Raw genomic sequence first — 25,604 nt, forward strand, 5'->3', positions numbered from 1 at the left:
GACAACGGGGTGAACCATGAGCACAGGACAAAAGGAGGCTTTGCCTGAGTGTCTTTTAAAGTGTGGCCAGGGCTGCTCACCCTTATGACTGCAACCATTCATTTCTGGGGGCACTGCTTCTGAAAGAGATTACTGCAGTCAAAGAGGAGCCCTGGAAAACACTCTGTTTGCTTCCTTTTCAAGGAGGCTGTGGCCAAGTACGTGAAGAATGAACTTCAAAGTGGCAGGGAAGAGCAGCAGAAGGGTAAACAAGGAGGGTGTGTGGTTCTACCTGAAAGGCAGCAACAAAACACTGTGAGAGAGAAAGAGACTCTTCCCTGTAATTTATCCAACCCGCCTTTTGCCGCTTAAAATAGACCGGAATGTTCTCAACAGCCAGAGGTGGCAAAGTTCAAAGTCCTGCTACCAGATGGGACCTCGCAGGCATGCTGGAATTTGCAAATGTTTTGTGAGGTAAAGATGCAACAGCCAGCATGAAAAGCAAGGGGGAGGGCAAAGAAAAAAAAAAAGAACAAAAAATTCCACTTACTAAAAACTTGGGTAACCAGAAGTAGAGTAACCATCGCACCTGGCTGAAACATCTTGCTAGTTGGAAAGAGCACTTCCTTTTCTAAAGGCTCATCAGGTCCCAGCCGAGCACTCTGTTTTCATTTTTATAAACCTGCTAGCTTCCTAGAACCAAGCTGAACAGAATATGAAACTCATTTGCTGGAAAAAAAGTGGTAATTGGCAGCACTCAATAACAAAGGCCTCACAGGTGATACTTATCATATCTTTTTCTCCTACTGAGACACATGTTTGGTAATGATCATTTTTCAAAACAATTAAAGAACTATACGTTGTTTTGTGTGTTCCTTTTTATACTGAGTTCTGTTCTGACTCTTTCACAGCCAAAGCTTTACTGCCAGCTTCAACTATATGGCGATTAACACAGATCTGCTGTCAAGGAATAGTTTTGCTACTGAGACCCTCACCTGTTTCTGTTGTCAGACCTGTTGCTTTGGACCTAGGCAGTGACTCCCCAAAACATAACAGATGTCTGAGCAATGCACATACACACACTTGCCGTGCATGTGTGTGTGTACATATATAGTTACTTCCAAGGGCAGTAGGAAATTTCTTTCAAATAAATGGCTGGGGGTGGTTTTCCCTCTGTAAAGAAGGGTACAGCTGAGTGACAGATGACAGTGCTGGATGCGTTACTGAAGGCGATGCTCTCCACTCTGCTCGGGAAGCGCCACGTGCCCTGTGGAGAAAAGCCATTGCTGAAATCTGGCTGCTGGAGATTTGGGCTGCTTTCGCTGTCAGAGGGTGTCATTAATGCTGATTGCTGCACCCGATTCTCTGGCGAAAGCCTGGCTTTCTCCTCTACAGCGCTGAGCCAGCCAACACTAGCCAGCTTAAAGGGAACTGAGGGAAGAGCAAACGTATAGCGAGTGCTATATTGCTGTATTAGCTCCTAAGCGTGGATGCCATTTTTCATTTCTACCGATAACTTGATGAACGTAAGAGAAAAATTTTACCGCGATTGCACTATAAGGAGGCACCTGCTCTTCCTGCCCTGCTTTAATTGAGAGCTCCGGGTCAGCTCAACCACACTGTGATATTGGAAGCATCATTCAGCACTCGTCTACTCAGTTCTCATTTTGGGGTGTTTATAGTCCCATCAAAACATTTCATATTCCGAATAAATTTGTTGTACCAAATGCAGAATTTGGTGGTGCCTGGCTTTCAAGCAGAGGACTGTTTAAGATACGTGAGCAATATCTGCAGCTTATTTTGATACAAGATAGAGCCCAGCAAGCAGCTTCAGTAGGAGGGCAAGAGAAAAGAAGTGCCTTAGATTTACCTCCAGAGAGGAAGGAAGGCTGGAACCCCACTCACTGGCACTTCCTGATCACATTTGTCCACTGGGAGCTGAGGCTCAGCTGAGAAGAGCTGAAGCACTCACCTGGCATCTCCCTACAGGGTGCTGGCCCGGCAGCCTTCAGAGTTCAGCTGGGCACAGCCAGGCCAGGGCAAGGGCAGGGCTCACCTCCGGGTGCCCCACGCCAGCAGGGAATGACCCCATCCTCCTTTCAACACAGAGCACACGTAGAAGTAAGCCATGAGAGGGCGAAAGTCCCTAAATTGCAGCACTGCTGAAGGGAACTGCATGCTACGTACACCCAAACCAAGACAAGCCTCAAGGAACAGCCTAGTTACCACCACAGTTGCTTCAGCTCAGTGGTGGCAATCATGCTTTTCTACACAGCTTTTACTACTGATGTTCTGGTGAGCAAGGGAGGTGCAGAGCCAGACCGTGATAGCGTAGCTGGTGTTAGATACTCAAAATACTTGCACCAGTCCTCCTGACACTCGCTCTCCTCCCACGACACTAGGAATGTTTCCAAAACACTAACAAGCAAAATGGAAAGGAAGATTTCTGGGGGGTTGCTTTCGAAAAGAGTCATCACCAGCCTGGGTGTTACCACCCGCACCTTAGGAGCTTACCACTGCACAGCAATTGATTTTTTGGTATTTCTGGGGTACTTCAGGGGCATTGACTGGACTTTGAGTACCAAATCTATCTGCTCTATTGCATGAGAAAAAATTTAAGGCAAAAGTCCAGGCTTGATTTTTTTTTTTTCTTCTACAGAGCTTCCAGAAAAACAATTTTGCAGGCCAGGACAGAGCAAGTGTCGGTGCTGGCAGTCATACGCTTGCTTCTCTTCCTTGCAGAGAGCCATTATGCAGTGTTTTCTAAAATTGTAAATGTTCTTTCGGGCTCACAATGGGAAACAACACTAATATGCATCACAGGGTGTGAGATAAAATGTGCGGCGCTATTGTTGCCTTTGATTTGTCTTCCATTTATATAAGCTCTCAGTAAGAATTACAAAAAGACAGAGCTACAGATTTTTCTTCTCAACTTTTTCACATTTCATCCTTTGTTTGGTTCATAAATGCTAGGGTCTAACTAGGATGCTACATCAGAGAGAGACATTTACATTTGGATAATGTAATGCAAAGAATACTAACAACTACAATCCTCCCCCCTCCAAACAGCTCCAGAGTACTTCCCACCTGACCTCAAGCTTTGTAAAACACGGATCTGGATTATTTGATTATTTGCTTTAAGCTGAATGTTTCTTTCTCTTTCTCCAGTAAGTCAGCATTCAGAGTTATTAATTTTTTTGCCTTTTTCTTGATTGGTGGAAATCTCTGGATTTCACATGTACCAGAGACTTACTTGCGTCAAAAGGAAGCAAATCCAAATAGAGAGTTAGGCCAAGGGTGGCTTGTGACTAGAGCATTTTTATTTTAAAAATTACTTTGGGTAAAAATTGGAGTGACTTGTTCGGGAAGCTTTGGCACGTTTTTTTTCCTCAACAATCTCATCTGCACTACAAATTATTGAAGATATGTCAAAGCCAAGTTATATCTTCAGGCACCAAATAGAAATTGGAGGCCAAAAACATAAACCACGTAACACACAGACTGCGCAAAACTCTATGAAAAATGGGGAGCTTTCACTTTTGTCTCAATATGTTTCTTATCAGAGAATATACTTGCAAATAGGCCAGGATTTTTTCTTTTAGCACTGGAGATCATATCCCCTTTTCTCCATCAAACGCTCCTTTAACACAGAGAATGTTCTAGATAGCGGCAGACGTAAGTCAGTATTTTCAAAAAAAGGTGACTGAAGTTAGGAGCACTTTAAAATGGAGTTTAGATCCTGATTTTCAAAAGTTCCAAGCACCCAGCAGATCCAATTGGCTTCAAAAGGTGGTCACTTCATAGGATGCTTGGGATGTGCTCAGCATTCTTGAAAATCAGGTTGCCTATCTGGCATCCTAAATGGGGATTCATAAATTCAGTGCCAATTCCCACTGCACTGAAGACGACGCCACCTCTAGGACCTATGCGTAGAGAGCTCAGTGACATAATAACTAACAAACTGGCTTTTGCCTTCTTCTTCCCACAACAGAGTTTACAGAACTGCTAATAAAACTGGTGTCTGTCATGAAAACTGTCAGACTCTCAAGTCTACTAAGATAACTCTAATTTTCCTTCAAGCTATTGGGCAGGTCTATAACAGCTCCCCAAATCTGCCTAAATAACTGATGGCCTGCAAGGGTTCCTTATAGCGAGGTGTCCTGAGGGTCAGCCAGAATACAGCAGCCAGTGCTACAAGATACTCCGACACATCACACACAACAGTACCAAAACCCAGGCTAGCACACTGTAATGCCATCCTCCCATGATGGGGTGCCTGAAAACTTAGAGGCTATTGCCCAGGATCTTAGCACCAAAGTTAAGACTTCTGCCAATTAAGCCAGAAGAGAGTAATTGTATTAGCAATTGATAGCAGCAGACATTTGTCCCGCTAAAGGAGGATGACATGCACACATTAAAAGCATTTCCTCAAGCTAAACTCTTTCAGATTGCTGGATTTGGACCACGTTTTATGATTTATTCATAAGAGCTTCTTTGCTCATGAACTTGCAGATGCCCAAAGCCTTTTTATAAGACAGCTTTCAACTATTTGATGCTTTAAAAAAAAAAAAAAGACATTGATATAGTGATTCCACCCTTGGGTCACCCAGCAGCAACTTCTCCCCTCTTCTCCTCCCCTTGATGACCCACAGTGAGAGGACAACACAGAGCCAGCACATGGCACGAGGGTCAGACTTGGAGGCTTCAGATGTGCACTGTTTCTCATGGTCCAGCTCCGAAAGAATTTGTATACCAGTGTAAAGGATTGCCGCTCCCCCTGCTCTCCACAAATGCCTCGGCGTCTGTTACCTTCATGGGAATTACTGAAGCTTTCAAAAGAATGCAAAAATTGCTAATTCCCCAGTGCAAGTGACTTCAGCCTTGACAGACCTTTTCCCAGTCACAGATAAAACTGAAGGATTCAGCCATAAAGGATTAGGAGTGGTGTCACCTAGAATTAAGTCACTGGCCTTGAACCGTGTTTATGTTCAGCCCTGTCAACAGCCAGTTTCACCATCCTAAAAACAAGGTTTATTGCGTTTCCTTAAAAATACATATATATCTTGATTTCCTGAGTAGGTTTAAAGGTCTAGACAATTCACGTTATATTGCTTTATAGTTTCCATTTTTTACTACACTTCAGCGCGCTAAAAACCATCAACCTGACAAACAGTCTGAGGAGCCTCCAACAACTTCTTTTCACAACTATTCACAGGCCGTTTCTATGTAGACAACAAAAGCACGGAAAGAAAATAAACCCCTCGGATAGCTCTTTTCACATAGCATCTATTTTAAATATTACAGACTCTAAAGGACCAGCCATGTAGAGAATAGGTGGGTATGTGCCTAGCAAGTTGTTGAGTCCCAGCAAGTCTAGATACAGTATCTGTCCTACTTTGTTACCCTGCTATTCCCCTACAAACCCCAACAATTGGTCCCTAAATGAAGTGTGCTTAAAGTTAAAATTCTGTAGCCTTTCAGTTATCAGCTGTTGCGAGTATTTGGGGGCAAGAGCAGACGAATAACCCTTGTGCCTTAATGGGTTGCTTTGATTCACAACAATGTCCAGAGCAGGTTGAAAATCTTATGAGGATCCTAAGCACGGAGTACCACTGATCCTCTGCCTGGCAATACCTGCCATAATTTGGGAGTATTGGACAAGGCTGGCCTTGATGTAAGCACTGCACGCTATGAGTTGAAGAGGAATTTACGCGGCAGAGGCTAGCCCAGATTTACACACATTAGGTTTGAGCAAGGAAAACGGTCTTGCAAAAATGCGAAAGCAGAATAAAAACAAAACCTTACCTAAGCCTCAAAGGACCTCAAGTACCGAAAAGGAGGAGGAGAGGGTAAGTCTCCACATCGTGCCACTGGATGCACATCATGCAGCAGCTTCACATGCTGCATTTTGTTCTGAGTCCTTCAGGTCCTGGGGTCTCTGCCTAAAGACTTCGCACCTTCCAGTCAATTAAGAGAAGTTGTAAAATACCAGAGAAATGGCATATACTGGCAATTATGATAAACAAAGTACATAAGCAGCTACTTTCAAAGCAGATTTGGAAATGCCACTGGCTCACTTCATTCTGAGCACATTCCCAGGGAGAATGTCAGGTCACATAACTCCTTCGTTATCTTTACACAGAGGATCTCAAGTAAGCAGCAGCAGCCATCATAAAAATACTAACATTTCTTTTTGTGGAAAACAAATATAGAAGAATAACACAGCATCTCTCTTAAAAAAAAAGAGCCAGTTAGCACTTCAAAGATTACCGCGTGGTCTGTAAATAGCAGCGTCAATACACCGGGGAATCACGCTCCCCTTCGTTTAACGACATCCCGAGCTACTCCAACAGGGGTAGCAATGTTACAGGCCTTCCCCATGACACAAAGCTACATCGTGCATTCTTTTAGAGCACACTCTTTGCATTTTATTTCCCTCGATGCCTTAAAAATGCCAAGAACTGCAGTAGCATAAAAGCAGCATTTCATCCTAGCCTCAGCGCATTGCTCTCCTCTGGGCAGCGCACACCTGTTAACATCCACTTTGCGTACACCGTGATGGGCACTGTCAGGAAGAAAGCTGCAGTAATCCTGCATGGTTGTGAAGAACCCCCTCCCATATTTTTCCCTCATCCACAGACGGTTTCATGGATTTACAGTCAGCCATTTTAACGACACCTAAATGGCTTAGATATAAGTGGCTACATTAGTAGATATTTAATTGTAGTGATGCAAACACCTGATGGCTGGGTGCTCTCCTTTGCCTGTCCATGTGAAACACAAGACACTGTGTTCAGTTACGTGGCAACTGTCCACAGGTACCTCTGAGGTATCCAACATCCCCCACAAAATCTGTGCTTCGTGTGCTTAAGCAGCTCTCTCCAATGCTTTATAGGAATGGAGGGAGGGAGGGAGGGAGGGAGGGAAAGAGCTGTTTTGTTTTAAATCTCATTTGCGGTTGTATAGCTAAAGCTTGGAGATTAATAATAAAAGTGCATATGTGACAATGCAGAAACAAATGCTGCTCCATGTCAAAAGCAAAGCAAGATGTGATTTTATTTTTCTGTTAATTAATCAGCCTTTCATCTCAACTGCTCTGATCTGTAAATAAAGCTCACGAGCTAGTTTCAAACAAGTCTAGGAATTAGGCGATGAAACAAAACAAACTAAACCGAAACGCTCCAACCCACCAGTCTCCTAACACTGCTTAGCTAATTATGTTGGCCTTTATTCGGGGGGCCCTGAACGGAACTTTCTAATTGAAACAGATGAAAAGCAACAGCACTCTGGCACCGGCCTTAAGGGTGAGTGTGACCAGCCACCAAAGGCTCCTGATCGCTGCCAAGAGCCAAGGGGCATCCCTGAATATGCTGAGAAAGAAGGGTGGGAAAGGAAAGATGAGTGGAAGTATGGAAGGGAGGACGGACAGACGGAAGGAAGGGAGAGAAGAGAGAACAAACCACCAATTCCTGACACTAATATTACATCCGCCCGCAGCTATGCCGAGCCTCTGAGGATTTGCTTTCCAAGCTCTTTATTGAAATTGTTCAGGTCCTTAACTGATCTCCTGGGGGGTGAATCGGGAGGAGCCGGGTTGGGGGGGGGGGCGGGGGTTGAAAAGCCTTAAGCTAATTAAGCAAGGCTGAGACATGCTTGATGAGATGGGAAAAACACGAGGCTTTTGAAAGGGTGAAAAATCTCTGACCATCTGGTAGTGGCATTGCAGGGAGAAGAAAGAGAAAGGACAAAGGGGCAGCTCTCTGCGGCAAGGAGGTACAGGACTCCTTTAATTACTGGGTCACCGAGACCATTACTGCTCTGAATGCCGGTGAAAGCCTGCAAAACAAGCTTAGGAGGCTCAGCAAAAACAACAGCTCTTAGCAAGAAAAGCATCCGTAAGAAAGTGAATCGGAGCATCTTTCCCCCAGAGACGTCTGCTAATTAGAAGTGATAGGTAATGGATGGGGGCAGCGAGGCCCCCGGATCGCAGAGAGACTTCCTGGCAACCTCCCTACCTCTCCCCTCCGATTTGCTGTTCTCCAAGACCCTGCAGATGGTGCTCTGTTTAAATTAATACCACCCTGCCAGCCAGAAGGAAGCTTCTGTTGTACTTGGCAATCCAGGTGAACAGCCTGCATTTAGGTTTCAGAATGAATGCCCCAGGTGTTTCATCAATATGGCAAGCAGCTTATGTGCTCCAGCCTCTTCAGGCCCGGTTACGACTCATCTGTGTTTTCCCATCTCCAAGACTGGCTAGAGAAAATCACAGCATTCAGAGGGCAAACTTCGCACACCGGAGCACGATCTGAGCTATCTCTGTACTAAATGGCTTTGTCAGCCATGAGCTGCGAAAGCGCCAGGGCGCTCCAAATGAGGAGCCCTCCCCTGCCTTCTCCTCTCAGATGAGCTGGATGTGGCTATGGCTGACTACAGGTGCAGGCTAGCAAAGAGCAAGCTGCTTTCGACACCAGAAGCTGTGACCAAACCCGTGCCAAAAAAGAGTTAGCACTTCGCTAACTCTTGCCTTGGGATGCGATGACGTGCAGCTGATTTCTTTCCCTCCCACACATGCATTCTTCTCCAATTATTTCGGCCATACGCTGTGATCCAGTCTGATTCACGAGCTGCACAAGAGCAAGCTATGTGCATCCTTGGATGGGAGACCTCGTTAACACAAGAAAGCAGTACTGGTAATCTAATGCATCACACAGCAGTGCTGTCTCCAAGATCAGATACAAAACCCAGGCCCTGACTACCTGTGCCCATTAAATATGCTGCAGCAGTTTTGATAAGAACAAATGGCATTAGCCCTGCTCTTCGGCCAAATCTCAACGTGCATTTTTCTCCCCTAGGTTCTCCTTGAAGGTTCATTTGGAAAGAGTTGCTGTGTCTTAAACTGTCACATTTTTATTCAGTACTGTTAAACATTGGCTGCATTTAATGCCAGAGGGAACGGTTTCACAAGCAGATACTGTAATCTCTGTATATATCAGTTTCTAAGATAAATTCGGTTCCTTTAGATAGGTATCGGATATATATGTACTTATCATCTGCTTTTCATGCTCGCATACTTCAAGAGCCAGCTGGAGCTGCAAGCAGAAACACATCCAGAAAATCTATTCCCCTCTACCTCATATGTAAGGCTGGAAACAGGCATGATTATAGATGTTCTTTGAGGATTTTTTCCTTTTTCTTCCTTTTCATTTTTGAGCAAGCTTGCTAGCATTGCAGGACCAAAAGATTCAAAACCAAACTAAAAGAGCACCCAAACTGTTGGACACCATTCTGAAAAGCAGCTCTGTTCCAGCTGGCCCTTGATGCTGTGGAGTGCTGTGGGGTTACTGAGCCATCCATACAGTGTGGACTCCAGTTTGTGCAAGCAGATCAGGGATGAGACAAGCATCAACAAAAACAGCAATTGCATAAAGTGACCACAATAGCTGTACTTGCTATGCACTGGGTAGTTATTGCTTTGGCAGGAGAGATGAGACAAACAAAACCACAGAGGATGCCAGTTTTGGCACTCCAAGACCAGAGGGGGACTTGTTATCTACACTCGCATAAGAGGAACTGCAAAAGATCTGCTGTCTGTGGGAGGAGGCCAGAGAAAATGAGAGCACAACTCTAGCCTCTGTCAGAGATCCGGCTTAGTAGGCCAATGCAGCCATCAGAGATGAGCTCCAGACATTCACAGGAAGGACTGGGTGTGCTGGCAGGGTCAAGGCCAAGAAGCTGTGGATGCATGAAGTGAGAAGCCAAGAGGCAGGGCCAGCGACTGAACTGCAATGAGAGTGCAGCAGCCACTCAAAGCTCCCAGACATGAGCATCAAATCCCAAGCGAGGGAGAGGGACTGTGACAGCGTTCACCATTGGCTTCATACCCTTCTGATCAGAGCAGGCTGGAAACAAACCCGCTTTCAAGTCCCTCTCCATGCTGGAAGGACTCAATCCCTGACCCTCACATCCTAGAGATCCCTGCAAGGCAGCTGTGGGGGAAAGCCCCTTCCGTCCTTGCCTTGCATGTTGGGCTGCCGTCAATGAAAGCACGCGACTTAGAGCCCTTTCGACGCTCAGGGAGAATCAAAAACAACAGGCAGCACAGCTGCTCTACAACTGAAAGAGCAAGTTCTGCTCAGTTTTCTGTCCTCTCCGGACTGGCGGCTGGATCTTGGGCTGACGGAGGTGCCACGTTCAGGTACCTGCACCCCAGAGAGGGAGAGATGCTAAGACATGCCTTGCTGACTATCTCCCCAGTTAGTCTGTGAGCTTCTCCGCTAATCTTCCTCGTTGCCTGGACAGCTGGAAGAATCAGCCAATTTAATTTCCTTGAATCGAGCTGCTGGAGTTAGATACCGATTTTTCAGCACAGTGACATCTTATTTTGAAGCACCTGAGGTATCTCCATTTGTGCCCATTTGATGTTTTTGTGCTACGTTTCAGGCTGACAGACTATACAAACATGCCCAGAGAATGTGTTTTAACTGATGAAATACCTTGTAACCATGATAGGATTTGGCCACAAATCAGGATTCTCAATTTTTTCCAGCCACTGAGATGGTGACTTTGCCGTGCTGACCCCCTAACTATATACCATTGTTAGCTGTAACCAGGGGGCACTGAGAAAAGATTATTGACTTTTTCTTCTCAGAATCCAGAACACTGTTTAACTGATTTTCAATCCAGGTAAGAAAGGTAGAGCCTGTAAGCAACCGCTTATTTCCTCCGCAGAGAAAATGCTGAACGTGTAAACATGCCGTCTTTCAAGGGCTGTCAAGTAATGTAGGTATCGAGTGTTTTTTGACAGGATGCTGTAAATGGAATAAAGGAGGTTTTGGCCTCTGTGGTAGCTATGATTGCTGGCAGAGCTATGCCCTTCACACTCGTGATTGAGGGAAAAAACAAACAAGCCAGGCTGCACATCCGCTCTATGGAATAATGAGACAAAAGGCTTACGTGTCCCAATGTTTCAAGCTAAGGATCCTGCACCAGTGAAACAATAATGAAGGGCTTTTTGCGGTTGAAAATTGCCAGCCGAGGAAAGTTATGTATTTTCAAACTTGGGATAGAAAGCACAAGGAAACTCTGAATCTGGAAGAAAAATAAACACTTGAGGAAAGAACAGCGTTAATCGGGTAGGGACTGATTTAAGCATCCCAGCAAATATAAGGGAAAGTAAAAGACAATGCCATTCCGTATTCTTTGTATTTTTCCTGGACCTCTCAAACAGAAAACAGGTTGCCTTTGCCATTGCCCACCGACTGTCTACAGCTGCAACCTGAAGTGCATCATCCAGAACACCTTTTTTGCTGCACTGGTTTAACTGCAGATTAATATGCATTCACTGCACACAGGAGTGCTCCAGGGAAGGGCCTTCGGAGCTCATGGAAGACTCCAAAAAGGACAAACTGAACTTTCCATAAAGTAAAGGGAAGTCCCAAACAGCTGCAATCCCGCACCAGTATGTTGAGGCACCACTATCTCATGATTAACGTATGGGTGCAGCCACAGAGATGTATGAGGGGAGATCAAAAGCTAGCTTCCTCCCTGGCAGATAATTCACAGTGATGAGACTCTGAGTCAGCTCGGGCTGCTGGGCTAACACCAGAGGGCCAGGTATACCAGTGGTGACCTCACGCTCGTCTGGAGGTGATGTTTGATGAAAGCCAACAAAGTGCAGGACAACTCTTCCAGATGGCAAGATCCGCTTGAGAGAATGCTCACCTGCTGACTGCATTAGGAAAAGGTGAGGGCAGAGAAAACCTGCTGCCAAAAAATTATGGGTAACAAGCAGACAAAAGGAAGAGGATACATAGGGGTAGGAGGAAAGGATAATGCTTCGAGATCTGAATGAGGTCAGGTGGGATTTTTCCTGCTCTGGGTCAGCAGTAGCAAGAGGCAGATTTACTCTCAGTTGGGGTCAGGCCCTATCACTGCAGTCTCCACTAGACAAATTGTAGGCATATCTTCCCCCTGCTGGCGTAATAGTCCCTCCTTGTACAGCACCGGCCTTCCTCCCCAAGCACCAGGAGCAAGGGCACCAGGGCACGTACAAAGCCACAGCATACCTCCCTGGCAGAGCCACTGCCATGGGGGCTGCGCAGAGGAAAAACACAGATCAGAGCTGAATCAAAAAGAAGGCCTCCTGACCTGGCCAATAGTGTGAAAAATGGTTAAATGCCTCCTTTCTGATAGGAGAATACGGTAAAGTACTCACCCACACTGCTGGGCACAACTACAGTGATAAAGCTACTGACAGAGAAGGGACCATACATCCACCCCCCTAAAACAAATAAGAATGTCCGAGGGAACCTTTTCATCTCAGGAGATACGATGCTTTCTTTGATTTAATTCTCATTCTGTACTCAAAATTATTAAAAAAAAAAAAAAAAAGTCCTCCTAGATCATCTCCTCCTACCCTCATTGCTAGTTTTTATTTTATTTTTTTGCCATAAACCAGCACAACAAACCGAGCAGCATGGCATGTTCTGCTTGCTGTACATTATATACAACGTAAAGCATGGGGAAGCACAGAATTTCCAAAAGCCATCTCAGTTGGATCTTGTGCATATCCCATCACAGACAAACTTTATTAAAGGAGGTCAGAGTCCAAAATGAATCGTCGCATAACAAAATTAAGCCTTCTGTTGTAGCACGCAGGGCACAGGAACATAACATTTGTCCACAACAGATCAAATTCTTACTTGCATACCTCCACTGCACTGAAATAGCCTGGTGGATCTGTTCTACTCTAAGACTGAAATTCCTATTGCTGCAAATGGGAATGAAACCAACTGCTCAGACAGAGCCCTCTGGAGCTGTATATTATATTTAAAACAATGGTGCCATTTCTCTGAAGGCGCTACACCTAATTTCCAGATGCATCATTAACTATGATGCCATCTGTAAAACCACAGGCCTTGGTCAGCGAGCTCTCCTTTTTCACTTATGTTACAGGATGTCGAAATCTCTCCTGTATTCCTTTCACTTGTCACTCGGATGCCATTTGATATGATTTGAAAGAGATACGTGCTTCATTTGCATAAGGTAGCCCTGCTACTCTGGAGACTTGAGCTAAAACCAAAGACTAGCAGACTTGAACACCACGTGAAATACGCATTATCTTTACATTTTTCAAACACTACAATGGCATTATCAGCCTCTTAAAGCCCTTTAAGCCTTGTATCCCAAAAGTACAAAACATGCAACATCATGTAATAATATTACAAACATATGAGGACTTAGAATGACTTCACAGCACCTGCTTTTCAGTGGGATTTTATGACTTTATATTAATTTGGCCTTCTTACCATGAAAATAAAATGTAAATTGCACTTCAAAAATATGCCATTAAAAATATCCAGTTTCTCCTCCAGCTTCTCAGAGGATTTAATCTTTTCTCTTTTTATTTTCTGTATATAGAAGAGTTCTAAAAATTATTTTATTAGATTTAATGCTGAATGTTTCAGTTCAGTACTGTAACATGAGTTAATTAAACCAAACAAAGGCCACATTGCCAGTGCTTTCAGAAGGAACAAAGAGATGATATTTTTAAATGAAAGAAAAATTGCCAATTCATAATAATATTTCTATTCTGGTTACTGAAAATGACATGAAGAAAGCAATCAAATACACACAATAAACCTTAAACACTATCATTGTTAAAGCAGTCCATTTTCTTGTTTCTTTTTTTCTTTCCTGTTGCCTTTTTGTCTTGTACCCTACCATCAAGCCTGATAACATAAAGCAACTGTGACAGCAGGCAAAATGTTTAAGCTGAAAAATTCCTTACATTTTCCACTTTTTCTTAGAAAAGCACCCAGAAAAAAATTATCATTTGTAACTGAAAGAGATGAAAAATAATTAAAACTTAAAACTGATCTTGCACCACCTGTTCTTTACATACGTTCAGGCTAGTACCTGATATATGGAGAGCAATGAAAAGAAACAGATTCCTTCTGTGGCAGGAAAAAAAAATGACTTCTTTACCCCCAGGAGATTGAAATCAATATCTGGAGCAGACTACTGACAGTATAATAACCACCCAATCCTGCAAGTACGCAGTGCTGCTCAGCATGGCCCAAGCAGCACCCTTTGGGAAGGCTCACAGGGGTCTGCTTCCCACTTGCAGCCTCTCAGAGGAGGGAAGGAACATTGTTTGGGGCACTGTGTGCTGCCTGATGTGGTGCAGCTCTTCTGCTGCACCAGACGGTCCTTAGAAAATGAAAAAAAAAAAAGCCATCACCTCCACGTTGCTGTTGGTGCACACTGCTGGTCACAACAGCCTGTGAGTGACACTTCCTCCTACTGATCTTGCTGATCCTTCACCATCACGGAAGCGACTGTTCCTAGCACCCAATCTTTGCTGACATCGGAGCCTGGAGACCTCCCAGTTCAGCACTGACAAAGCCACCGCAAATATAACCACAGGCACTGGGACCAGAAAAAGCACTCCTTTCCCACAAGCTGCAACATGCAAGAGGAGCACAGAAGATGCCAACACAGAGCCATTCGCAGGCGCGCCAGCCTCACCTGCATTCAGAGGCATTTAAACAAAGCCACCCCAATCCCAGAACCACGCAGAACATTTTAGGTGCATTCATCAAAATCGACATACTGTTTGCTAACTTAGAAAGCCTGTGACCCCTCCCCTTCCAAAAGGAACTTCTGGCTAGGCTGAAAGGTTTCTTTTCCCTGCCTACAGTTATGGCCCTTACTCAAGATTTTAGACTTGAGTTTTGTAAAGTTCCCCAGAAAATGAAAACATGTAAAGGGAGACTTCTTAAACCCCGAAGATATCCCCCTGGATGAAGGCACTTTTTTGGCTTTCCAGTGACAATCTGGTTACCACGTACCTCCGACTAATTCCAGTGACATTCTTTGCAACAATCTGCTATCTCTAGCTCAGCTTTAGACACGTGAGTTTAAATACCAGTTTACAATTTTCTTCTTCCACAGAACAACCAGCGTTTCTGCAAAAGGTCCAAAGGTGTACTTTTTTTCATTGCCATCTACCAATGCATGTTAGAAGCAGATTTTTAAGATATATTCCAAATTTATGGTCAGACACTCTGCAGCAGCACATAAAACGTCATATGATCCATTCAGTGTGGGTTGTTATCAAAGACGCGTGCACTGTGTATTTGAATCAGAACACTTATTCCTTTCTTTTTCAGGGAACCTGAATAAAAGGACTTGGAGCCTCTAAACTATCTCTTCAGCAGCCACAACACTCCAAATATCTCTGTATTCTTGTCTCCCCAGGCAAAACAAAGTATGCCTTTTTAAGGATGCATACAGAAGATTATTAAAATATCTCTCTTTTTTTTTTTTCCTAAGATGTCCCATCCATCTCCACATCTCCACTTGAAGCTGAGAAGTTTGGTTAAGAAATAAAAGGTAGTTACACTTGCCATGACTCAAGAATAAAGATGTCAGGTTCACCTCAAAAGATCTTTCTCAAAAAGTACCTTGTTTCTCTATAACTATGATGTCATATCAGAGAAAGTAATTTCTTTTGACAATATTTGCTACTGTACCAATCCATGTAAAAATCATATAAATGCATGAAAATGAAACTGTAAAACATGGAGAGCTCTTCTCCCTGAAGTTTCTGAATATTTAATTCTCTCCAAAATCATGCTGTCAAATGATCTCTTTTGCTAAAGTACAGATGGATAACTACCTTAGAAATCCAGTTAAGTGAAGAATGACATGGTAGCTACAAAGGTACCTATATACTCATTTAACAAAGATCGTTGAACAAAACTGGGCTTAGCTAAGAAAGTGAGACAGAATTCAAATTTACCTTAAAGGGCAGTGACCAGAGGCCTGGCACCTCAGGAAATTGTGTACATTGCACGTGATCTAAACCAGTTAACCTCCCTCCGGTCCCTTCCCAAGCCTGCCTTAGGATCACATGGTTCATACACGACCAAGATGGTTATTGCAGTCCCCTACACACAGCACCCAAAAAGGCTGGGGAGCAGCTACACACAGAAAGACTAATTGCATGGGCTGTGTCCTGCTCTTAAGCTAAATCCCTGGACACTAATATCTTTTTCGTAGGCATTAATTACAGCACTTTGATGCTTTATTGTGCTTCAGCAATAACCTGCTTCTGTGTTTCGGGACTTGTCCAGAGGAAAATAAACATATTCTTTTCCCAGGGAGGATGCTGCCCAGCCACACGTCTGGGGCATGAACCAGCATGTCACCAAAACCATGCAGAAGTGGCAGAATAGCTTCACCCCTTTCCTCTTGCCCACTGCCACTAGGTCAGGGTCTTTTCCACAGCTCTGGCGGTCAGAACAAAGCTGTGAAGACTACTCCTGAAACCAGGAGTTGTGGTTTGTGCTCACAACACAGAGACAGGTGACATGAGTTGACATGAAAATTGCTTCTTAGGTGGAAAAGAATCCCAAGCCAAGCTCAAGTAATCCTACAAACAGCACAATAGGACAAAATATTTTATCCTAAATACAGAAGATGATCAAACAGAGAAACAATGGTTAATTCTGCTCATATGTCAGTAGTTTGGTGGAAAACCTCTCCTCCAAAGAGTTGGGCAACTTCTGGAGATGACCTGAGAGAGAAATCATCATATCTAAGGCCTTTTGCAGGGAGATAGAGAGAGTTCAGAAATGAAAAAATGTAATAGAGGGGAGAGCAGGCTTCGAGTAGCAAACGGCTACATATTCAGACATGCTGGAAATTGTCTCCTAGAAAAATCGAGCTGCTTAAGACTGCAGCTAAATGTTGAATGCATGATTGTTACAACATGACAGGACTACTTCTAGGTGGACGTATAAAGGGGCTGCCAAGCGGTGTATTAACAACACCTACACTTCCCTAGTCAGCAACTAGGTCAGTGATCACCACTGACTCTGCTTTTTAATAAAGGGATTTGAGAATATTCCCTAATCTTATAAGAAACACATATTTTCATTATTCTTTTGTGAACTAGAATGGGTGCGTTATAGTAGTTGGAAAATAACAGAAAAGGCATCTTAGCTGGTCTTTTTTCTTCAGGTGCTCCCTAATAACATATAACTTCAAGTTACAGTAGGAAAATAGGGAATAATTGGCACACGCTGTATTTTATTACTGATTTTGGAAAAAGCCGCACCAGGTTTTTATGAAACACACACAGTGCTTTACAATGTTACATTCTTCAGGGTAATCTGGCTTACTTCATTCCGCTGGCAATGGAGCAGTGAAATTGCTAAGACTTGGATCCTTCAAGTCCCAGAACGGTGCCCCAGAACTTCGGGAGCACCAGGATCCACGACTCCTTGGTAAAACTACAGGCTATGGAGTCACCCTGGAGCTGTGAAGCCACGTGGGCTATATAAGAAAGGACCCTGCAAGCCCTAAAATCCCCAACACCACACAGATGAGCTGACAGGAAAACTAGATCAGCAGCACACCTACACTTTGTCAGAAGTTTGTGAAAACTGAGACACACCTCGAAACCATAAAGAAACAGACTCTTTTTCTCCAAGGAAAACCAGATCACTGAAAAAAATTTCTAGCGGGCTTCAAAGCCACCATCAGTAACTAGGCAGAAATCTAGCTTTAGGTTGGGAAAGGGACTTTGATCTTCGTTGGCAATTTAGTGGATTCCATAGCTCCAGCGCTGGGGACAGCACAGGTCACAGAGGACTCCCGTTCATATAATGGCTCCCAGTAAGACAGAGAGAGCAGAGAGGCAGTTATGTGCTACCCCTCGCTCCAGGATGAGCATGGTAACACGACAGGAAAAAATCAGATGTAGAACAGAGAGAGCAGATAGCTTAGAGATCAGTAGTTGCTACGTGGGGCCGCGCATGTAGGGCTAATACAGGTCAAAACCACCATTGTGACACTTAGGATTCAGTTTTATGACCGGATTTCTATTTAATGGGAACTGCAGTCCCATATCAGCTTTTTTCCAAGTGTTCTTAGGCAAAAATATGCTGGTTTATTGTACACCAAATGTACTGTGGATGCTGCTGGAAAACAATTTCAAAGAATTAGGTTATGCGACAGCACTTAGAGATATAACAACATTTCAGGTAACTCGTTTTATGCCCTGTAATCTCTTCCCATTAAAAAGAGACTCTCTTTGGGAAGTATGTATTATTTTATCAGCTTGAACTTCAGCTGATTTTCTCTTTTTTCAACTCCTTGTCCAGATTCGCCTTGCATTGTGGCAGACTTTCAAATCTCGCGTGGCTGACGATGTGCCCACAGAATGGGGAGCATCTAACAAGAATAGCTCTGAAGGTTCCCCTATATGCTCTTACACCCACAAGAATGAAACAATGCAAGGGAAAGACTTAACTTCATTTTGTTCTCAAAACCAAGCCAAACAACAACAACAAACCCACCACAACACAACAACAACAAAACTCACACCAATTTATTTTCCCTGATGCAAAGCCAGTATGTTCAGGAAAAGCTAAACAGAGTATCTGTGGAGTTACCTAAGTGCCATTATCCCGCACGTAGACTCAGCACAGCATCTCCTCCTATTAAGGAGCTGATCGAAAGCTCACTTAAATCAATGAGAGTCTTTCTATGAACTTGAGTAAGCTTTGGATCAGACCGATCTTGTTCAAGAGCAATATCTGAGCCCCCTTGTAGGAACACGTTCCGCAATGTTTGGAAAGAACCTTTTACTTACTTAGTACTTGAGCCTTTTAAATCAGGGGCAGGAAAAGGAAAAGTGCCAAGAACAACCTTTTTCTGACATTACCTTCTTTTCTTTAATGTTGCATATTTTAATAGTAGGTAGAACAGATGGTGAAATACAATCTCTCCACTGAGAACTAAATGACAGCCACTAGCTGTAGGGGACACTCAAGTATTAAAGGGAAGGAAATGCACAAATAATGAAAGTACATTTTGTCCAACTTGCTTTTGATGAGGCATAAAATAACATGTAAATAATTTCTATTAGGAGGAAATTAACATAATGACTTTGGTATTTGCAATCAGAGCGAGCTCGTATTACATAACCTGGATTTGCAATTGAAGTAGAGCAATACCATTTACCTGGATTTGAAGTAAGGATTATATGAATTCTGTTTTCACTGTCAGTAATACAGCACAAACCCGATACTATTAACATGACTGATAATAAAGAGATGTGATTAGTCTCAACTTGGATAGGCAATTAAAAAAAAAAAAAAGGAGCAGAAATGCTGGTTAGCTGTATGTGAACAGAGGTTCTATTAACCGGGGTTTGCTGTGGAGAAAAGTGTCAATATTACTAACACATGTTTGCAATTAAGTTGCTGTCAATGTGGCTAGGAAAAGGAGTTCATAATTAGGACAACACAGTTAGTATTGACCTGAATTTTCAGTAAAAATCATGTCTGGGTTTTAATTTGGAACTATAAAATTCATCTCCGTGCTCTACAGAAGACAACCATATAATTATTAACTTACACCGACTTTACAATTAGAGAATTATTTACATAACATGTTCTTTTTACATAACCACGTGGCTGTTACAAATGGTGCACTGAATGTAATGCTCCCAGAAGAGTATCCAAGACAGAAAATTAAACTTTTAAGTTTCTTTACAAAAGCATTACTAAGTATTTAAATACTTTACTCTCGGAAAAAAAATACTGCTTCAGCAAGACCCTGTGCTCCTGCTCCAAACATTGGTTTCTTTATTAGAATTACTAGTTTTAGTTAATTACTAGCTAAATCTCTATTAATGGCCTCACTACTCATTTGCATGCCTATTTACTGTAAATATTCTTGATGCTTCTAGTAAACGTGATCAAGAGGATACTTAAATGGACAGAAATTGGTTGTTTAATCTGCACAGTAATACAGAAAAACAATGAGAAGTGTGCTTATTTTAAATAACTTTAGAATCTGATTGTGCACTTTCTTGCACTTATATTCCTATGTGACTGCACATATCAAAGCAACACTCAAAGATACGGAAGTTGGTGTGTGGTGTTTTTTTTTTTCAATAAAACCCTTTATACGTGCTATTTCCATGTTTCCTGACAAGCAGACGAAAAACAGAACGTGAGCCCAGCAGAATTCTCTATCTCATTCTATTTTTTTAAGTAGCCTTACCTTCTTCTTCTTCTACTTGTGCTCCTCCTCCTTTTTCTTTTTCCTCTGCACTGGGAATCAAAGGTTTCTCCTCTTCTGTTGTGTCTTGGTTCAACAATGGCTCTGAATAAATTTGATAAAAAGATGAACAGTAAGGCTTTTCAGAATGTACATTGTATAAAAGGATTAACATACACTAGACAGATTACCATTAAAAACACTGGAAAAGGATCCTTCCCCTCAAGAGCACAGATACAGTATCCATCTCGGGGAAATGCAAGGGGCAGTAGTTGAGAGCAAGGCTTCGATCCTCCAGCATGCTGAGCTTTCTGGAATTGGGCACAAAGAGCCCCCCATGCCTAGCTCCAAGCATCGTCCCTCACCAGGACTCCTCACAAGCCCAGGGGCACACGTACTCTAACGTTTTGCTGGATGGCGGACAGAGCATTCTGTGCTCTGAACATACAGGGCTCCAGTGCTTGGCGAGAGGAACAAGACACACAGTGTTCACTTCTTTCTCTAATGGAGGCAGTCATTAAAACGCCATCTGATATCACTGAGAACCCATAGCTACTCCCCTGCTCTGGACTGAAGTCAGGGTTACCAGAAGATGATTCAGCTCCACAGTTTTGGTCTTGGAAGCATGGAAAACAAAAGGGAATTTCAACACTACTGCTCAAACCTGAGCAATAACAGTGTGATGCATATGCAGTACCTTCTATCTCCATGCAGGAGCTTTGGGAATCTGCCCCAGTTTTCATCTCCTCCTCTGCAGCACCATCCTGCTGTCCTGTTAGCACGACAGATTGAAAATGACATCAGTGCGAGGGCTGCATGCACGCAGCGGCAGGTTCGACAGGCACGGCACGAACCTAACACACCGCATCGAACTCTTCAGCCATGAAATGCTTTTTGCTATTAAATGAACAATGTTAGAACTATTTCATATATGAAAATACCACCTACTAAGCTCTAAGCATTAAGGATGTTCAATGTCTGGTCACAACTGACCTGGAACAGATATTTTTTCCTTCGTTTGTAGCTCAGCCTCGACACACTGGTTCTCATAGCAGCTGTTGCAAAGCACCCCCGCTTGCTGGTCAGCTTATCAGAAGGAATAGAATCACCCCACAGGCTTTTAGAATAATGATGGGAAGGGAGAAAAAAAAGGGGGAGGGGGCGGGGGAAAACAACAACAACAGTGCTATGTCCTCTGGATCTATATGGTTAGAAGCCCACGCACTTGGAGATGTGTCTTTGCCAGCAACACCAACAATTACTGCACCAGGCCTGTCTGGCACGGGACCTCTGCTTGCTGACAGCATTTTCCTGAGGCAGCAGAGGTCAGGCTGAAACCCACTGGATGCTGTAAACTGGAGGAACTAAGGCTCCCAACTGGTTCGTTGTCTGTGTCTTAAAGAATTTTGAGAGAAAACTTTACCTTCGGCTTGATCTTGCTCGCACTCCATAGGATGTGCTGGGTCACTCTCCCGCGCGCCCTTGGAGTCTTTCAGGGAGTCTGAGGAACACACAAACACATGTCCTGCAGCAGTTTTTGTGCTGGAAAAGTCTGGCTGTTTCCTCAGACACTGGTGGCCTTTAGGTGCAAGGTTCGTACTTAGCATTCTGATGCTTGTACAGCACTTCCTGCTGCTTAACCACAGACTCGTACACTACAAAAGCATACTCGTGGGTCTCAATTATTCAAACTGATTTCTGAATCCGTACACTTATTGAGCAGTTTCTGGCCTGCGGTACAAACCTTAGACAAGGAGTTGTCAAGAAACGATATGTAAGAAAAATGAGAAGTGCTACTGAGACTTATTTCTAATGAAATGAGTGGCACAAAGCTAGGAGAAACACAATGGACCGCCTACTTAATAAACAGAGTGACTTTTTTTTTTTTTTTTAATAACAATACCAGTGCTTTTCATGGTTGGATTTTCCCTAGCTTGACAAACATTAAGTCCTATAAATCCCACTGCAAATCCTGGCCTCATTTCACTAGATGACAGAACTCCCAAGGCCATTATTGTGGCCAAGACTGCTTTTGCTTTTGGGGAGACTAGTAAAATGAAGTGCCCAAAGCCATACTCTGAACCAGTGGCACAGTGAGGTTTTAAATTAGACAGTATAAATCCAGCCCCTACACTCTATCTGTGGTCTTCGTATACACCAGGCATTATTTTTTGCATGTCAAACAACATTTTCTGACTAGAGCCACTCCCCAGTGATCTATGGAGTGCAAAGACCTACAGTGCATGACAATAAATTAGATTATGACAGTTTTGTCACAGCTCTACTTCTAGAGGGTCCCTTTCCATCATACAGCAGAGCAGATCTTACAACACACCAAAGGATGCCCGGGTAAAACTCTCTTCCTGAAACTTGCCAAGAATAATCTCTGATGGATAAGCGAGAAAGCTGGGTTGTTAACATCTGATCCAAATTTAATAATCTGTAGAAAAGGTATGCACTGAAAGTGTGTGGCTTTAATTAACTGCAAATAATCCCCCAAGGCAAATATTTAATTACCTGCACAGCTTCTTACTTCTCTCATGGCATGACAATAAGTTTATAAATCCAAGTTTGAAAGCAGAATATCTCACTGATGTACAATTTGCTAAAATTTGCCCTTGCTGCACTTTTTTTTCTACCCTACTGTGGACTTAAAATGCTGAGCACTGCTATCAGCTGGGCCACTGTGCTGGCCCTTTCATACTAGGAAGCCACATTGTGCTATGAGTTACAAGGGATTACCCTATCAGCCTGAATCAGTGCAAAAATAAATTAGAATCTCATCAAATTGCAAGTTTAATCAAAAAGCGAGTTGAAGGACCTCTTGGTCTTCAATTGGAAAGGCACTAAAAATCTTCAGGGAATTCCTCAACGTCTAAAACAAACTTTAAATGCATCGAGTGAAATTCTGGCTTCACTGAAGTCTTTGACAAAGCCTGCGGGATATCGAACAAGCCAAGGTTTGTACCACCCCTAGCCCCCTACTCTGAATTCATATAATCTTTTTCGGTATGATTTAGGTGCATGTTTGCAAATGGTACTTTACTGACAAACATGGAATCAGAAGCCCTCTGCCTTAAGTACCTTGCAGTGAGGGCCCTTCAAAGAGCCAGAAGTGTGATATTACCTGCTGGGGGTGGGAGAGGTGCACGTTCCTCTGTCCCATATGGTTCTTAGAGATATCTTATCCAGTGCTGATTGCACAGTACTTTATACTGCCAGACCTGTGCCTTTAATCTCAGTCTGCAGGTGCCACCTTTCCTCCCAGAATGAGGAATGACTCCAATTTCATGCAAAAATCAATCTGCAGCATCAGAGGAACAATTACGCGCCTTGGTCAATAGCAACAAATGGAGTTTAAGGAGCCTTGTGCTTCGCTGACGTATGTGCCCCCTCACATTGTTCTTTGTCGTGCAACACCACAGCTTATGGCAAACTACAGTTATTGTGCAGCACGAGTTGTCTGCATTTCCACCCTTGGGCACAGCTGGAAGTCTGACCCTACTGCTGTGCTCAGTGCCAGCATTAGGCACCACAGCAACAGACTGTCTATGCTGTTTGGCCCATCTTCAGACATTCCCATACCTGGCTGCGCACAGTTTATTCTTACGGGATTGCAATTTAATGTTAAACTTTCATTTTGGATGTAAGCAGTTTCCTAATTGTTCCAGGGTTCGAGAAAGCATTTTAGTTGCACACGATTCAAAATTATTCCAGGCAACATAAAATGTTCATTTTGCACATGTTCTTTTTTGTCAAGCGTGTTTCTGAAAAGAGCAGAACACGGGCAGGAGTTGCTGCCTCGCTGAAGGAGCCTGCGGTTCCTATTTCAGCAGGAGAGATCAGTAGCTGCATTAGCATGTAGATTCTGAGTTTCAAAATCTTTAAGGTCAAGACCATATCAAAGATTTCTTCTTTTCAAATGCAAATAGTAGATCAAATATTCAAGCCAAAAGGTCCAAAGACAGATTTACTTTTAGGATTAACAAGAATAAAATAAAGCAAAGGAATAAACCCAGATTTATGAAGAAAATCTCAGGCAGGCAAGAGTGAAAAATGTAAGATTAAATGCACGGGTCAATAAAAGCTGGTCCCAAATTGGATACGAGGCAAGAACACTGCATCTGTTTCAGTTGGCAAGCAGTGGTGGGAATATCACAAATGCTGACTAAATGCAAGTTTCTCTTTGCAAGTTTTCAGTAGGGTAGTAGTATTGCTCAGGAAGAGGTGGTCTTCTGTGCTGACTTAGTCCTCTAGAGCCATACAGAACTGGGCTTAAGCCAGTACGATAGTCCTAAAAGACTCCATGTCCGCGCAAGCTCTGGACATCCCTACAGCCTTCATCCATCACCAAATGGCTAGGAACTAACTCTGATTTTTTAAATGGTATAAAGCACTGGTATAAATGGTATAAAGCAGATTTTTTTAAATGGTATAAAGCAGTGTCAGTCATCTCCTAACACAGCTGCTCATCTGCCAAGTTGCACCGGAGAACCCTAGTGAGGGTATCATTTCTCAGCAAAGTATGTTTATTTTTTTGGTGATGCACATGGGGCACCATTTGCTTTGGGGCTGTAAAGGGTTAGCATTCCACCAGGAGGGACTGAAAGTAAGCAGTGCTTCTGATACTGCGTTGTAGCACGGTTCCTGGTGTCATCACTGATCACACACAAATGAACCAAACATGACATTTAGTGACATAAATGAATCAAAGATAGGCCACTTTCATCTACTGCACATAAAGCAATGAAGTGCTTGTGAACATCTGAGTGTAAAACCAATTAATTCCTTCAAACCTGCTTTTACCTGGTGGCTGCTTTACCTGCAGTGGCAGTATCCACGTAAGGAGCGCTCGCTATGACCCCGCTTGCTCTGCACCCCTCCATTGTGTTGAAACAACTATCTCGTGGAGTTGTGTGGCTACACGGACCTGGGAATTAACCCCAGCCTTTAAAAACTCATGTAGAAAATATTTGGACGTTAAGTAAGAGGGTCAGAATACTCACCACATCAGGTTACTCACCACACCAGACCAGGTTCTAATACACCAACTGCATGTTGAATTCAACTCCAAGAAAACTATGTAACTTACAATAAGCTATCTATCCTACTCTTCCTGCCAATAATCAGACATTATTTTGTATAAAGACTGCATAAAACCCCCTGTTTTTCCATGTCATTCATGTGTTTTTTTTTTTTTTTGATTGTACAAAGCAACACTGCTCAAACAAAATTTTGCAAATGCTTAGGAAGAGGAGAAATGGTAAGATCTGAATGTTAAGTGGTTTTAATGATCTTTTAAAATTCACTTCCCCAGCTACTCTCTGTATGGCTTATTTACTGAGTCATTTCTAATGTGTAACACACCTGGGTCCTGCACACAGCATAGATAAATCACCACATTTTAGGGAGCTGTAAGACGATTAAAGAGGGAAAAAGCTGGCCATTACGAAAGAGGCAGGTTCAGTGCATTTTATTTTTTAAGCATGATACTGTGAAAAATGACTGGAATATTTCCAGAGTGAAAGAAATCAAGCAGGCGTCTA

General features: G+C 43.2%; 1 protein-coding gene across 2 annotated transcripts in view; it reads right to left on the reverse strand.

The window, feature by feature from the left end:
• The window catches only part of MACROD2 (mono-ADP ribosylhydrolase 2), an 861,356-nt gene that overhangs the window by 16,088 nt on the left and 819,664 nt on the right, over nucleotides 1-25,604 (reverse strand). For both annotated transcript variants that reach the window (XM_035553017.1, XM_035553016.1), the window contains exons 14-16: nucleotides 21,482-21,559; nucleotides 20,756-20,830; nucleotides 20,062-20,163 (exon numbers count right to left, since the gene is read on the reverse strand). In XM_035553017.1, coding sequence (XP_035408910.1) covers nucleotides 20,062-20,163; nucleotides 20,756-20,830; nucleotides 21,482-21,559 — 255 coding nt within the window. The remainder of the gene's footprint in view (nucleotides 1-20,061; nucleotides 20,164-20,755; nucleotides 20,831-21,481; nucleotides 21,560-25,604) is intronic.

This window comes from Cygnus atratus, chromosome 3 (genome assembly GCF_013377495.2).
Source record: "Cygnus atratus isolate AKBS03 ecotype Queensland, Australia chromosome 3, CAtr_DNAZoo_HiC_assembly, whole genome shotgun sequence".
NCBI classification, from domain to species: Eukaryota; Metazoa; Chordata; class Aves; order Anseriformes; family Anatidae; genus Cygnus; species Cygnus atratus.